This window comes from Urocitellus parryii, chromosome 3 (genome assembly GCF_045843805.1).
Source record: "Urocitellus parryii isolate mUroPar1 chromosome 3, mUroPar1.hap1, whole genome shotgun sequence".
Lineage (NCBI taxonomy): Eukaryota > Metazoa > Chordata > Mammalia > Rodentia > Sciuridae > Urocitellus > Urocitellus parryii.
The window spans coordinates 162,446,188-162,463,126 of record NC_135533.1 but is presented as its reverse complement, the minus strand read 5'-3'; the positions used below and the strand labels follow the sequence as shown (position 1 = coordinate 162,463,126).

Sequence of the window (16,939 nt, the reverse complement as noted above, 5' to 3'; positions counted from 1 at the left end):
AGCTCTGTGCCGACGGTCAAAACATTGGCAATACTAGGTGCCTAGCTCTGAGGCCATGCCCTGAACCAGAGTTCACGGCTGTAGCTATTCCCCGATTCCAAGGGAAAAACCCTTGTCTCCCTCCTACAACAATTGCACAATCTGGGCTCTCTGGCAACTTCAAAGAGACTCGAGAGCCCCAAATAGCTTACTGTTGGCTTATTTAGGGACCACAAATGTGAGGCCCAGAGCAGGGCAGGGGAGGGGGGGGATGCTTTTCACAGAGTCACTTCGTTTTTTACCAGCTGTTGTATAAGCTGCTGCCAATGTTTTGTTCTTCACCATTTAGAAAAATAATCCCTGGCTTTCTGGTGAGGTCTAAGAGTCTCCTATACCCCAAATTCAATCTGAAATCACTAATGGACCAGCACTTTCTGCCTTCTATTCAGAATGATGAAAGCTGTAGAAAAGGGGCATAATTACGAGAGATGAGCCAAGAAAGCATCCAACCTTGACACTTCCTTTCATGATGGGACCTCTGCTCAATCGGCCCATCTCATGTGCTTTCAGGGGAGGGCCCAGAAGGCTCATTAGCTCCAAAATCCTCCTCCTGCCTCCCAAAACTCCCCCCAAAGGAATATGAGAACTTAGTACTCGTTCAGACGGAGGATGCTGACCCAAAGCCAAGTTCAAATCAATCCTCAGCCCCTTTTCCTTTCATCATTTCCTTTCTCATCAACAGTTAGTATACATCCACAATCTGCATTACCAGGAAAAGGGTATTTGAAGAGTGCTTGGAGATACTCCATGTCACTACTAGCTTCTAGAGAAAGGTAGAAATTGGCTTTGAGGTCCAACATGGGATTTCCAGGTCATCAGATATCAAGTTTCAATGTTTTTATTCATATGCATCTATTTTGAGAATTAGTGTTTCTGGGAAAAATAAAAATGTGAAGCCACCTTTCAGGAAGGTGGCAAAATTAACATGGCAGACCATGAAACTACTTGAGTTGGAACTTCCAACATAATTTAGACCTGAGGAGTCAATGGTGGGGGAAAGTACCCATTATTGCTTTAATTTCAGCAGATTTGCCCAAGTTTCAAAAGAAGGTAAGCTTTCTCCTAGAAGCTAACAAACAGGTGTGGTGGGAGCAGGGAGACTCAGACACAAGGTCTCGAATAAGTTTAGCTCATCTCCAAGGAGAACTCGCATGGCAAAGGGATCAAACAGCAGGTTCAAGGAAAGCACTGCACAGCTCAGAAGTCTCATGCAAGGTATTAGGCAAAGTTTAATTTGATTGTAAGAATCAAAGGAAAACAATCAAAGACCAAATTGTAAGTAAAAACATTCAATATTCATCATACAACACAAAACCTGCAACCTGACATATCTGTTCTTTCTTTCTAGAAACTGAATGTGAGAATTCTGAAATAGCTGAAGGTATCACATGGTGCATGTCAAATTGTAGATCTGACAGAAAAAAAAGGGAAACTTGGGATTTCTTTTCTCCTCTTACTTTCTTTTTTAAAGTAAGCAGAAAAATCTCCAAAATTAATTTAAAAAGCAAAACAAAACACACACAAAAAATAAATTTAAAAAACTCCAGCTTTGTTGTCAGGTTATCCATCCAGGACATGCTATGATAACTTTATTAATGTAGCTCACAAAAGCACTGTTAGTAAGGGGTGTTTGTTACTGCAGCCACACATGCATAGACCTGGCTGAGTGTCTCCTTCAGAATGTAAAACTTAGGGGCAAGACAGCTTTAGCAGGAAGTAACCTGCTAAATGGATGCAAAGTGAGTTCTACTGGATCAGAATACTAAAGAGATGTAGCATTTTGCTGATCCTAGCCAGTGAGTGACCAAGGCCACTGGTCATCAGGTTTCATGGGGTCAGGTCACTTGGGGTAAATGTCAGAGCCTTCATGGCCCTCCCCCTTCTCCCATCACATATTTACTAACAATCATGCCTGGGAGATGGCAAAGGACTTTTGAAATCTTATCAGGAAGGTGGATCTTTTTGAAATATATTGTCTATGATCCCATTGTAAGGAGAAATAGAGCCATCTGATAGGCTCACATGGGTTCCTGTTGTCTTTACTGGTGCAAAGACAGCAAAGACTTGGAGAGAGCAACACTGGTGTTTCTCCATACGTGGCTGAAACTCCCGACATTTGAATGTAACCCAACATCAAATGACTCCGAACCCAGATCTTAACCAGATTCTTAAATCAAGAAATAGGAAAATTTTACTTTAAACATTTAAAATATTCAGATAGGGATAGAGAAAGGTACAGAGGAGTTGGGAAGAGCACCTCGTGTCATGTTTAACTCCTTACACCTCTTTTTCTTTCCTGATCATTTTTGTGTCCTGATGCTTCTTTTATAATCCTGGAAGGTTTCTGAGGGCATTGCTATTAAGGATATTCTACATAGGACGTGTCCACAGTCTGTCTCTGGCAAACACTTCAGCTACTTCACGCTGTCAAGGGGTTGCAAACCTCATGTAGGCTTGAAGTTTGTGCTATCACACATTTAGAATGAAAACTAAAAGGGTTAATTTTTTCCCCCAAACTTTAGGAGGGAAAAAGCTCCCAAAGAGACTCTATGCCCAATTAAGATTCTAATTACCCAAAGCAAAAAGCATTAAAGCGTTTCTGTTGATGAGATCTTGGCTGACTTCCCCCGGCAAGAGAGCCTGCCCTGGCGCGGAGGGAACCAGGACAAATGCGCTCAGCACTCACCGAAGGTCGTGCCTGCTTCGGGCCTGCTCACCGAGGACACGATGACGAAGCCGAAGCCCTCGTTCTCCCCGCGCCGGATCTCCACGTCGTAGGGCTGCACCACGGTGCTGACCACGGTGCTGACCACGGTGCTGACCACGCCACTGCCCCCGCCGCCGCCGCTGCCAATACCGCTGGTGCTGCCGCTGCCCGAGCTCACGGTGTTGAGCGAGTTCTGGCTGCCCTGCGGGGTGCGCTTCTCCTCCGTCAGCGAGGCCGGCTGGGTGCTGCTGTGGTGGGAGGAGGCTGGCGAGGGCACCTCATTCTCGGTTTTCGGGACTGCAACAGAGATTCGCGTCTGAGTCTGATTTTTTTTTCTTTTTTTTTTTTTTTGCGGGGGGGAGTAATGAGGATTGAACTTAGGGTCACTGGAACACTGAGCCCCATCCAGCCCAATTTTGTATTTTATTTAGAGACAGGGTCTCACTGAGTTGCTTAGGGCCTCCCTGTTGCCGAGGATGGCTTTGAACTCGGGATCCTCCTGCCTCAGCCTCCTGAGCCTCTGGGATTATAGGCATGCAACATTGCGCATGGTTCACGTCTAAATCTTGACACCACCAAAAAACGTGCCCTGCCTCCCCTTCCACCTTCCCCTACCTCCAACACCTGAAATCTTATCAGGTGGATGTGGGACAGTGGCCCCTGGCCTCACAGGACTCAATACCTGAATGGAAAACAGCCTTTCTTAGGAACACTAACCATGTGGTGGCCAAGAACACTGATCCAAAGAGGAACTCCAAATCTTGTACTGCTATAGCGTATTCAAGTTGGCAGCAAGACTAGCCCACTCTGAAATAGCTCCCTGTTGCACAAAGGGCAATGGATAGCAAGCACGGACAGGGGCTGTATCAATGATGGCTACCATCTTGGCCTCACAGACAGCCTGAGCCACACAGTCATCTTGTCATGCCCTCTGAATCACATTTCTGCCCAGAGTTTGTTTTTCTCATGTAGGTGACTGTAAGTGGACTGAACATATAAAGTTTCCACACATTGGATCAGGGACAACACCTGTAAGAGGCACTTACAGCTTTTTTTCCTAGTTTCCACATGTCAGCATCTGCCTTAACCACACAACTGGGAGCATTAACCCCCTTCCAAATTCAGTCACCATTCCAGTTGTATGGCTTTGTCAGCTTGACAAAGTTAAAGCCAACAGAGGACCTGGGACCAACCGTGCCAAAATCAAAATGCATGTGGTGTCCAGGTAGTGGAGGAGGCTGTATTTATCTTCCAAAGCTTCTCCTTCCACAGGGGTTTTTCTCTTTAAATTGTAAAAAACATGCATAACATAAATTTGAACTTTATAAACATTCAGAAGTGCACAATTCAGGGGCATAGGTACATTATGGTTGTTGTACAACCACTATCAATGTCCATCTCCAAACTCTGTTGCTCTATGGTTTGTTTCTATGAATTTCACCACTCTAGAAACCTCACGAAGGCCGAATCACACAATCATTTTTCTCCTGTGATTAGCTCATTTCACTTGACATAATGTCTCTTCACAGGTTTAACATGCCTTTTATCCACAGTTAAATATCTAAAATATTAAAAATTTAAAAAAAAATAAACGTAAAACAAAGAGCCCACACACCTCACTATTTTTATTTGAGCCAGGGAAGTAAAATCCTTTTCCTTTTTTTTTTTTTTCCCTTGAACTCTAAAAACCAATTTTAGTTGACTACTGCTGCCTTAACAGAATACTATGTTAAAAAGGATTGTGAGGCCGTAAATGAGCTCTAGGAACATAATCTATGACTGATTAGCACTGGGCTGCAGTAGGTAGGACTCTCACACTGGAATTTAATATCTTAATTCTATAATTAATTACATACCACTTAAAGTTAGTTACACTCATTTAAAAAAAAAAGAAATCAATTAATTTTATCTGATAGGTATTTGTTATACTAATAATAACTATGGAGAATTGTTAATATCTGATGTCATATTGCTTTAGTAATTTAGTCGATGCAACCCTCAGTCTTCCTTTTCTACATTCTGGGCTATCTTACAGGCTTTGGGGTGGGAGACTGCATACAAGGATCAACAATTAAGGTATATGCTTTTAGGAAGCTGGTTAGCCAATGGAAAGGTCAGACTTTCACATCATGAGCTGTTTCAAATGGCAGATTCTGTGGGAAGTTATGCTCCATGTATGTATAATATGTCAAAATACAGCTCATTGCCACGGGTATCTAAAACGAACAAATTTTAAGAATGGTAGATTCTGATACAGAAGTAAGCCATGAGTCACAAGAATGGCAAACAGGAAATGTAAAATTTGAAAATGGGTGGAAGAAGGAGGGCATTTTGTAGAGAGAAAGTTATTTTTGAGCTAAGCAGGAAGGGATATGTAATATCTTGAGAACTAGAATTTGAAGATTGAGATCATGAGGAAACAATCACAGATGGCTTAGAACTAGCCAGTTCCACAGTTTGTTTGTTTGTAACAGAGGGAAATAGCTGGGTAGGGTGGTGCATGCCTATAATCCCAGGGGCTCAAGAGGCTGAGATGTGAGGATTGCAAGTTCAAAGTCAGCCTTAGCAATTTAGTGAGGCTCTAAGCAACTTAGTAGGACCCTGTCTCTAAGTAATATATTAAAAAGGCCTGGGGATGTGGCTCAGTGATTGAATGCCCTGGGTTCAATCCCCAGTAACCCCAGTACCAAAAAAAAAAAAAAAAAAGGAAATAGAGAAGTTTGGTTTAATATATATGACAAGCAACCAAAAGGTACACTAGCATTAACCTTTCTATAGACTTTTTTCTTTTTCAGTACAAACCTAAGTTTGATTCTCTCAATTTGAAGCTGCAACTTTTCAGACATTCCTAATGACCTCTTTTGTTGAGGATTATCATTAAATGAAGAGGCTGGCTAAGTCCTGGTTGGTGAGGGGAGGGTGGGCAGGTCATCTATATTCAAGGAGACCCTTCTAGAAACCTTTGCTGAACATATGCAAATGGCACATTAAAGTACTTTTGAATGACAGTCATTTTGCAGGGTTGGAGAGAAGCAAACCATCTGGAAATCCTGAGCTCCATCACATTTGCAAACATTTGTTAAAATAGAAGCTTGAGGAGGCAGACACAGAAATGACAGAGCACAGGAGGAATGAATGAGAAAACGTACCAGCAAACACCACTTTTCGCCGCACTGTGAGATTGACGTGGCCCTGTTTGGCAGCTTGTTGCATAAGCTGGACCACGAGCTGGTGTGATTTCCCGATTACTGGTGTCCCATCCACACAGATTAATTCATCGCCAGACCTCAGGCGGCCGTCTGTATCAGCAGCACCCAGTGGTACGATGTGACCAATATAAATCTGTTGGGTAACGGATGATGGGTGAAACCTTGCCCTCCTGATTGACTGTGATACTGCCTCATTTCTAGGAATAATTCAATTCATTCACTTGGGTCCGCCTGCATGCCACCAGCATTTACTGAGCACCTACTGTATAAGTCATTGTTCTAGGTGCAACAACCATTTTGAAATTGAGAAAAGAATAACTGTTTCTTGCTTTGTTCCTGGATGTTTATCTGTGGTATGCTGGTGACACTCTTTTTTTTCCCCCTTTAGAGAAATAAATCCCTTTACCCCCCCTCATTTATGAACTCTTTTTTCCTTTCCTCTCTACCCAGGAAAACTCCTTTCATAAAATTCTGCTCATTTTAATTCTAACATGACTCTTTTTTAAGGGTTCAGTGCTAGGCCTAGCAATAGGACATGCCTGACGAACACGATCCAGTGAATGGATGAGTTCAGCAAGTTCTGGCCCGAGATCCCCATTTCTGTGGGTTTTATTTAGCACCTGAAAGCAGACCACTCTTTATGTTTAATGTCTGCCTGTTATACTTGCCATTCATTAAACTCGAGCTGAAGTATTTGTGTGTACCTTGTCTTCTCTGTAGTAGGTAACACTACAATCACCTTCATGAGACACCTGGTGTTTACAAGGGACTTGGACAAAACAGTGTCTAACAATATGGATTCTGCTCCTGGACTCTTGCCAGTGTCTCTGTGATCTTGGGCAAGTTAATTAACCTTTCTGCATTTTTATCTTCTGATTTGAAAATTGGGGATAAACTCATGGATCAGATGGATGAAAAGTACGTGAAAAGGCTTTAAAACAGTACTTGGCACACAGTGGGTGCTTAATGAATAACAGTGGCAGCTGTTATCCAAAAGAAACGAACAACACACATCTCTAGTTCTCTTTACTCCTATCAAATATGCTGCATTTATTCTAAACCCAAAGAAGCTCAGGCCCATGTTTCCTGACCCCTGTTTAGGGTTCTGTCATGACTCTGATCAAGACAGGGTCCTACTCTCATGTCTGACACACTGCCTGGTGTCTTCTCTGCGTACTAGCTACTCACCCTACAAAGCCCCCTACTTGCCGGTAGAGGAACAGACTTAGCCAAGGGGACCAGGCCCTGGCTTTATTAGTGGGAGCGCACCCCACTTCTGCCTTTCTTTTTCCACCCTCAGCTGCCATAGTCCACACACACACACACACACACACACACACACACACACCACTATGAACTTTAAGGATTTCTTCCCTTCTTCCTCATGTCAAAAAAAAAAAAAAAAAAAAATCTGCAAAAGCCCAGGAGAATCCCACACTGCTCAGGATGAGAGTCAGAGCTGGGTGTAGCCGGACTCCTGTCTCCATGGCCTGTCACTGTGATCAATTTATTGTGAAGTGTCAGAACACAGCACTTGAAGAAAGAAGCAGACAAGACTCACAGGTTCCCCTGGCTCATTTCCACCTAGAATCCTAAATCCGAATCCAGTCTCTTTTCTCCAGAGGAAGATGTCCTGTTCCTGGTAGTCGGGAACTGCAGAGAGGGGAGAAGGAAGGCAGATTATTTGGCTGGTCAAAGGAATCATGGCCCTAAGATGAGCACAATTATAGGACCGAGACTGCCAAGGCTTGAGCAGATGAAAGCGTTTTGACACAGGCAGACAGACAGAAGGATCCAGACAGGTGAGTAACAGAGGACACGGGCACAAGAAACAGACCAGTCACTGGGCCCTAAGTTCTTCAAAGAACTGTCACTGATGATTCCTAACCAAGTCCACACCGTTACGGCCACCTAAGAGAGGGGTATTGTTGTAAGGGAATTAAGTAAATTAAAAAGTTTTATCAACTAGGGAAATGGAAGAAAATGACTTGGGTTAAAAAGTGTTTCTGATTGATTTGTTTTTATTTTTTGCTTTTTATGTACTAGGTGTTGGACCCGGGGAGGTCTACCACTAACCTACATCCCATCCTTTTTTGGTTTTTGAGATAGGGACTTGCTAAGTGACCAAGGCTGCCCTCAAACTTGCGATCCTCCTACCTCAGACTCCTGAGTTGTTGGGATTACAGACGTACATTACCGTGCCTGATTCTAATTTGTGTTTTTTATTTATTTTTTTAATTGTAGATGGACACCATACCTTATTTTATTTATTTTTTTAATGTGGTGCTGAGGTCGAACCCAGGGCCTCCTACGTGCAAGGCAAATGCTCTACCACTGAGCTACAACCCCGGCTCCTAATTTATGTTCAAGTCACTTTTTTCCTCCTTAAGATAATCAAGATGAGTAAAACTAATAATTTGATTTGTTAGATCATTTTCACCAAAACATTTACTCTCAAAGATTGGGGGTAGCTCAGTGGTAGAGTGCTTTCCTATTTGCCAGGCCCTGGTTTTGCTCCCCAGCTCTGAAAAAAACAAAAACAAAAAACCTAGTTCTTCCAAATGCAAAGTTTACAGGATTTTAATACCATCACCGAAAAAGATAGTCGACCTTTCATGATGACAAAAAATTCCATGCTGGGCACGGTGGCACACGCCTGTAATCCCAGAGGCCTGGGAGGCTAAGGCAGAAGGATCATGAGTTCAAAGCCAGCCTCAGCAGCAAGGACCTAAGCAACTCAGTGAGACCTTGTCACTAAGTAAAGTATAGTAAAAAGGGCTGGGGGTGTGGCTCAGTGGTTAAGCACCCCTGGGTTCAATTCCCCAGTACAAAAACAATCCAGATTAACCAACCACAACTCATTGTTAAAATGACTACTTCATTCCAGAATCTGCCTATATTTCAACATTGAAAGTACTCATTTATTACCCAATAACTTGATATCTTATGTTTAGCACTCAGTAATGCTTAAGGGCTTTAAAATAAAAATATCATTTTTAAAAAGAAATTTCTAGAAAAATAGATGCCTACTATATATGAAATAATTCTATATACCACTCTGTTCCTTCACTAAGGTAATTAAAAAGGGCTATTTTCACTTAATTTTTAAATATGCTTGAATGTATACATAGGGTATTTTTGGCCTATAAAGTGACATCACTTTTATTTAAAGAGAACATCTATAATTTAGTTGCTGTGAATCCTTATGGAGATTTCAAAATACTGTTCTGCATACTTTCTGGTTTGTTTAATTAATGGTATTTAGGGCTTAAGAGGTGAGTAGTGAAAATTTTATTCTTTCCCCAAGTTTGTACAGTAGGATATAGAAATGAAGAACGTGGCTATGTAGTTTTCTGGTCAGCGAGAGTGTCCCTTTACAGGTGTAGAGTGACTAAATACACCAAGAGGCAGGGAACTGTCAGGCAGGTACAAGCCAGAGGATTCTGAATCTCTTATTTTCCCTGAGCTAGCTGCACGCTCTGGCTTTACACAGGTGCTTTTCATCCAATCCTCTTTTATTGTAATTGCTGTAGCTAAGCTGCCACGGAACACAAGCTCGGCGACATCATAAGATGCCCGTAAAAGCAATTGGAGAGTAATATTGAGCACACTAAGGTAACTGTATATATGTATGTATATATCTGTGCAAGTCGATGGGTAAAGGGTATTTGCTGTAATAGCCTCATTGAAACAACAAATTAAGTCAAGCAGCATCTGGTCTTTGGTTCACTCAAGTAGGAGGGTTATTACCCTAATAGAGCACTGCTCTTTGCCAGCCTCAGGGCCTATCTGAAGTCTGCCAAGGGCTAGGAGGCCTTTCTGGGGACAGAGAAAGGGCCTCTGCAGAGACCTCCAGCATCTTAGCATCACTTAACACAGGGACATTTGCCCACCCCACAGGGACACCAAATGGAGCCCCTTCTTGCCTGATGTTGCACACTTAGGTGTCAGCCATCAAGGTGGGGCAGGGGTGGCTGCAGATTCAGGCTTACCACACAGCTCAGTCCCCAGAGAGAGAGCATTTGCTTCCTTTGGAGAATCAATGGGAACCTGGCAAATCTACTCTGAGAGTTCTCCCTTGAAAAGAAAGCCGCCCAGTGACACTCGGGATGTTAAAGACACCACCAATGAGTCAGGAAACACAGACACAAACACAGACCCCAGGACAAAGCAAGTCTTTTGGTACTTCAGCTTTAGCATCTTAACAAATGGACTTTTCCACCAATGAAGTGTCATTTGCCCAAATATATACCTTTGGTGATGAATCAATGCTGAAACTTATTATGGGATTCCCAAATCTCTCTCCTCTGATGCCACTTCATAGAGGTACTGAGCTTTCTCAACTGCTTACCTCAAAAGGTTTAATTCTCTATTTTAGGCAGATTCTATTAGAATTAAGTGAGGTTTTTTAGTTCCTGAAATTGAACTCAGGGGCACTCGACCACTGAGCCCTAGCCCTAGCCCTGTTTTGTATTTTATTTAGAGACAGGGTCTCACTGAGTTGATCAGAGCCTCGCTAAGTTGCTGAGGCAGCCTCAAACTTATGATCCTCCTGCTTCAGCCTCCAGAGCCACTGGGATTATAGGCATGAGCCACCATGCCCAGCTAGAATTAAGTTTGTAATAAACCAGTGGGGTAAGAGCCATTTTTATATTAATATCACTTTATTTTTATCTTAGTGAGGCTAATCACATAGAACTAAGAAAACCTTGTCCAGTTGTCTTCATTTTTAAGTCTTGCCTGGGAAACCATCTTAGCAGTTAGTCTCCTTTGGGCAATGCCAATAACAACTCAATAAAGCACTCAAAAGACTTCCTTTGATAACTGGGGACAATGGGGGAACCAGGTTCGCAGAGACCCTCTTGATGTCCCCATGGACAGAAACACAATGTCGAAGACCTGTACCACGCCTCATCTCATCTTGTCAATAGTTGACACTAGGCAAAGGGGACAGGCCACTGGCTTCCCTTCAGGGCGCACTACCCTCCCTCCGTTTTCTGACTTTCCCCCCAGGTCCCCAGACGGATGGGAACACGGAACAAGATGAATGATAATGGAGAAATACAAGTCCACAGCAGGGTCCTTACTCTGACATTCTCCAAAATTCGTGGAACTGATTTCTCTCTCTCTTTCCCCCTTGCTCAATCCTGATGCAGGCGAAGGTGACATAGCTGGAATATTAATTTCACAGTTTTGCAAACCCTTCATGTACATTCTTTGTTAGTTCATTTCAGCTCAGTTGTGATTGATGAGGGATCGCGCCCCTCGGTACAGTGGGTCATGGCTGCTATGGATTTTAAGGGCTATGATTTGATGGTTTTTCTTTTTTTGTATTTTGGCTTCTTTTTTTCATGATGCTTTACTTGTCAAAGAGCTAGAATTTCTAATTGTACCACGGAGAGTTCCTATGACTCCCTTTAGCACCTTAGGCTCTTCACATTTAATTAGACTCTAAAATACATTCTCCGATGAACTTGTTTCAATCATGTCTCAATCTACAGAAGGTTCATCTAAACCCTCATTGCCTTTTGAGAAAAAAAAAATCGGTAAATCTGCAACACTCATATTTATTTAGGAGTGTATGAAGTTCCTGACGGAACTCCTCCTTGTACTAAGGCCAGTCCAGGTGAATTTTAGGCAGTTCAAACCGAATAGTCTCATGCTCACAGACACACAATTGTCAAATCTGCCCCAAGATCTGAATAAACACATAAAATAGGAATCATTATGACAGTGCTTAAAATCTAGAAGTACTCATGAGCTCCTTAGACACCATGATGAAGGAGCTCAGTCATCAATTCCAAACTTCTAAGCGAGTCACTCCAAAGCAGGACAGGTTGACAATGTTGGTTGATAGGAGCACTTTGAGCATTTTTTTTCTTTCTTTCTTTCCAAACTATATTGCAATTAGGCAAAATTTCAATGGCAAGCTTTAAAAATTCTTTGGAAATAAATGCTACTGGATGCTAGCCAATTTTCCCGAACATTTACTAATAAGATTGTGTCAATGTCATGACATGTGCACAATTGGTATGTTATCTGGAGAAAATACAACATGGCTTTTAAAGGACTTTAATGCTTGTCTTTGTTTTTAATCAAACATGGAAACCCTTCAAAGGGATTCATTAACATCTGTAATTCAGACGGATTCATTTTGACAATGCTGTTTTGGCATTGAAGAATATGGTATTTTATAAAACAGTTAGACCTATGAAGCAAAGTGATCAAAATGTGTTTAGCTGGTGCAGTGGTGCCATCCAGCAGCTCGGGAGGCTGAGGCAGGAGGATCACGAGTCCAAAGTCAACCTCAGAAACTTAGCAAGGCCCCCAAGCAACTCAATGAGACCCTGTCTCTAAATAAAATATTAAAAAGGGCTGGGGATGGGGCTCAGTGTCAAAAAATTTAAAAAAAAAAAGCAAAATGTGTTCATCTGTTCATCTTCAAGCTGCCCTTAACAATAAAATTAGACATAAGGGCAAGATATTCTCAACCAAAAGGGGATCATCTGGTACAATTAAGGAACTGCTGTAGACTTCTGATGTTTTTTCCTGGAGTACTCTGCTCATTTCAAGCTACCCAGGGCATGCCCTGGATTTTTGTTATGGTTCTTAAAAGACAAGACACAAAATAACCCAGGGCAATGGCAGAAACTGATCTGGGATTCAAAAAAAAAAAAAAAGTCCTGATTCCAAGACAAGACTGACTCGAGTTCCTTCATTCATACTGTGAAAAAAAAAAGGAAAAAAGAAACTGTGACAGCTACAGAACAATTACCACGGGTGGGGGAAGTGTCATCATTTCTCTCACTTAGCAGGGAGGAGAAAATCCATGGGAATCTTCACATCAATTAGGCTGCTGCTATCGCTCCATTAGGGAGCCTGCAATCACCACAACGAAATGGATTCTCATTTGGGCTGTTCTATCTGATTCCTTCGATGTTAAAGAAAGTGAAGGCGCAGAACTGAAACCATCCCAAATATTTCATTCCAGCTGCCATTTGAGCCTTTTCAATGCTGACAGCAGCTGGTTATGGTCACATTAGATATTATTTCATTCTGGTGGAAACTTTCATAAAAATTGGATGAAAGACCCAAATCCTAAGAAATGCTGTTCCCATCTGGGTGAAAACGAGTTGGAGCCTCCTATCGAACAGGTGCAGGAGAATGGTCTTGCCAATCCAGGAGGGCGCTGCCAGCCCTTCAAAGCGTGATCTATTTTATCACAGTGAGATTCGTACATGGAAAACTCAATCATAAATGTGTACTGTACTGAGAAAAGCAGGAGCGTGGTCAATAAAGCAATAATATCTCAACATCCCCTGAAGCTGGGCATTGATTGGAGGAGTCTCATGGTTAGAGAGGAATGTGTAGGGAATATGAAAATAGTCCCCTTTGGAAAACATTCTTCAGTAGTGTTTTTTTTTTCTTATTTAAGTGAAATCATTATAATGAGGGAGGAGACGTCGTGAGGATGGACCCAGGCTCTTACTAGTTGAGCATCCCTAATCTAAAAATCTGACATGCTCCAGAATTGGAAACTTTTTAAATGCCAACACAGCACCGCAAGTAGAAAGTCCAACACCACCAGACTTAAGTTTCATGTGCAAAATTATTAAAAATGTATAATATTACTTTCAGGGTATGTGTATAAGGTACATATGGAATGCAAATGAATTTTATGTTTAGACTGGGATTCTAGCCCCAGGATATCTCATTATGGAAATGCAAATATTGCAAAAGGTGAAAAATTCCAAAATCGGAAATACTTCTGGTTGCCAGCATTTTGGATCAGTGTTAGGGTTGGGATGTGAGGTGATCCCCAAAAGCTCACATGTGAGACGGTGCAGGAAGGTTCAGAGGAGAAATGACTGGGCTGTGAGAGCCTTAACCCAACCAGTGAATGAACCCCTGATGGGATTAACTGGGTGGTGGCTGGAGGAGGTGGGTGTGGCTGGAGGAGGGGGCATTGGGGGCGTGGCTCTGGGGTCTCTATTTGTCTCTGGAGAGTGGAGTCTCTCTGCTTCCTGATCGCCATGTGAGCTGCTTCCCTCCACCACACTCTTCCTCCATGATGTCCTGCCTCCCCTGGAGCCCTGAGGAATGGAGCCTGGTATCTATGGACTGAGACCTCTGAAACTGTGAGCCCCCAAGATAAACTCTTCCTTCTGTATAATGGTGCTGGTCAGTTCCTTCAGGCACAGAAGTGATAAACTAAGACAGCCAGGGATGCTCAGCCTGTGCTTGCCGCTCCTGTGTGTGAGGGAGGGATGTTCCAAATGGAACCTCATTCCCTTCAGCCCGGTCTCTGGGGGACTTCAGTGATATCTTTCTAACCTCTGCACCATGACCTCTATGGGGGCCCTGGCTGAGAAGTGACCACAGCTGTGGCTGGAACTATAGCCATGGTAGGGGTGACAGGGACAAAGGGACAGGCAAGTCTCTCAGGCCCTTCCACCCTACGTTCCCTCTCCTGACAATCTTTCCCACTCCATGCGAAAAAGGGAAAAGGAGGGGCAGAGAGGTCACAGGTGGGCCGCCCCTGATCAGGAGAGAATGTCAGAAGTTGCCACACCCCCCAAAAAGGCTCAACGGGCACCATCTAAAATTCAAACTTTGTAAGAACTTTCGCCATTGAGATAAATGAGTATCATTTATGGTGAATAGCTTTTGGAAATCATTTCATAATAAAGAGGAAAAAGTTAAACTGAAAGGGTTTAACAGGCTTATCAAAGCCAAGAAGTTACAGAGTACACCATCACTAACTTATTTTTATAGGAAAGGTAAAACCAAAGAAAACACTTACTCACTATATAAATAATTAAAGCCTAGTTCACACCCCCCCCCTTTTTTTTGGAGGGCATGTTTAGAAAAACTGAGAATGATTAAAAAAAAAATTACCAGTATTTTTCAAAACCAAGTGACCACAAAGTAAGCATTTAATTTCTCCTCGTTACCTCTAAAATCATATTTTCCTCTTACCACCCATACATATTTAGGTTCTATTATCTATCAGACTGTCTTGCAAGACTCCAGTTCAGGTAAGAATATAGGAGACGGCCATTCTTATCTGCCCCTTCTTTCAACTACAGAGAAAAATAAATGGGTTTTTCTCCAGGCTGGGGATTGGATGGGCATCCCTTTCTACCCTGTTTCCCAACCTGGAGACATAACGGAGCCTCCAAATGGAGATCCAGCAGATGGTGCTTTCTGAGGAGCCTAATCCTCATCCTGATATACCCTGGTCCAGTTTACACTCGGAGCCTTGCTGTGTTGGAGGAGCCCGGCCCAGGGGAGGGGATTGGGGCAGGCAGCCTGGGGGCACTACTCACGTCGGTTTTCATACATGCTCCTGGACTGGGCCCAGATTTTAAAAGGATCTGGTTTCTTCTGCCCAGAGCTGTCGATCTGATCTGGAGCGGGAGCCTCGGTAGGTGGGTACTCGGGGAGCACCTGCGTGTTGTGACTCGGGGACGCCGTGTGCAGGCTCCGGTGGCTGGAAGCGCTGTGTTGAGAACTACTCTGGCTGTCTTTCCTTTCCAGTGGTTGCTGAAAGTAAGCAAGAGATCATTGCCGGTTTACCAGTGGGCATTTTCCCACCAGCTCGGCTCTGTTGGACACTTTTGCAAACACTGTCCATAAATACATCAACAACCTTTGGGTGTCCTCCTTCTCCAGTGAGTGCAGAATGCAGATAAATCCCCAAGTGATTGGCAGACAGATAGAGGGGCAGGCCAGACAGAACGACATAATCACAAAGCACACTGTTCTCTGGGCTGCAGCAGAAAACAAATCTAATTCTCTTCATAGGTTCTGAGCTAAGACACTGGGCTGGTTTACTGCAAGATGGATCAGCTTTAACCTCCTCATTTCTTGACAAAAACATGTGACACAAAATACCAGGAGTGGTTTAGCCATAGGGAATAACATCTAGAAGAAATACAATCAGGGCTAAAAGGCCCCTTGGGGTACCATATGTTGCATCTTTTGATAATAAAACATACAAGTCCTCTCTAAAGGTTTGCATCAGTTCTTCTAAAACAGGGAGAAGATGAGGGATGTAGCTCAGTGGTCCAGCATGGGTGAGGCCTGGACTTCAATGCCCAATACTGCAGAAGCAAACATGGTGATAATGCACCAATTAAAAAGTGGAAAGAAAAACCAACCAACAAACAGACCAGGAGAAACAGAAAAAACATGCTTAGTTATATGAAGACTGATAGTTAAAGATTAAAAAAAAATGCTATCATGGGAAAAGCTTTCATAATTCTTAGCTAATCAATTTTTCAGATGTGGTTTAAAAGTCAAGACCAGTGGTGCACCCCTATAATCCCAGCTGCTCAAGAGACTGAGACGGGAGGATCAAGAGTTCAAAGCCAGCCTCAGCTACTTAGTGAGGCCCTAAGCAATTCAGTGAGACCCTATCTCTAAATAAAATACAAAAAAAGGGCTGGGGATGTGGCTCAGTAGGTAAGAGCCCCTGGGTTCAATCTCTGGTATCGAAAAAAAAAAAAAAAAGTCAAGACTGAACTTTATATATGGTTGATTCCTGGGGGGTCAGCCTCCTTAAACTTGCAACTTATCCACAGTCTAAGTGGCATTTGCAGGGGAGTTCCAATTAAATTTTAAGAGAAGAAGCAAGTTCCTGTTCATTAAAACCAGCTAAGCAGAGGCCCTTCCCATTTCATGAAACGCTCTTTGAATGGCAAGGGAACAGAGAACAAAACCTACCGAGAAGAAAAATGATGGGTGGAAAATAAAATAATTTAGCTCCTATTTTCTTTAATAAAAGACTGTGGTAATTCCAGGTATTCCGTTTCCTCTATTCAGAATAAAACTCCTAGAATCCTGCCTCCTGTGTAAGAGATGTCACATCACCATAGTTACGTGCTTGAGCATCACGGTAAAGGGGGAGAGGAAGGGCATCTCCATCCTCTCTAACGGATCCTGGGCAGCTTGTGTTTTTTAAAGTAGTTTATAAGATCTT

The 16,939-nt window shown here is 42.8% G+C and overlaps 1 protein-coding gene across 5 annotated transcripts in view; it reads right to left on the bottom strand.

Moving 5' to 3' along the window:
• Window positions 1–16,939, bottom strand: part of Magi1 (membrane associated guanylate kinase, WW and PDZ domain containing 1) — a 614,610-nt gene that overhangs the window by 16,283 nt on the left and 581,388 nt on the right. For 3 of the 5 annotated variants that reach the window (XM_077795606.1, XM_077795607.1, XM_077795608.1), the window contains exons 14-18: window positions 15,285–15,501; window positions 11,043–11,126; window positions 7,517–7,608; window positions 5,896–6,088; window positions 2,726–3,043 (exon numbers count right to left, since the gene is read on the bottom strand). In XM_077795606.1, the coding sequence (XP_077651732.1) occupies window positions 2,726–3,043; window positions 5,896–6,088; window positions 7,517–7,608; window positions 11,043–11,126; window positions 15,285–15,501 (904 nt within the window). The remainder of the gene's footprint in view (window positions 1–2,725; window positions 3,044–5,895; window positions 6,089–7,516; window positions 7,609–11,042; window positions 11,127–15,284; window positions 15,502–16,939) is intronic. The other 2 variants (XM_077795604.1, XM_077795605.1) reach the window with 1 other exon arrangement.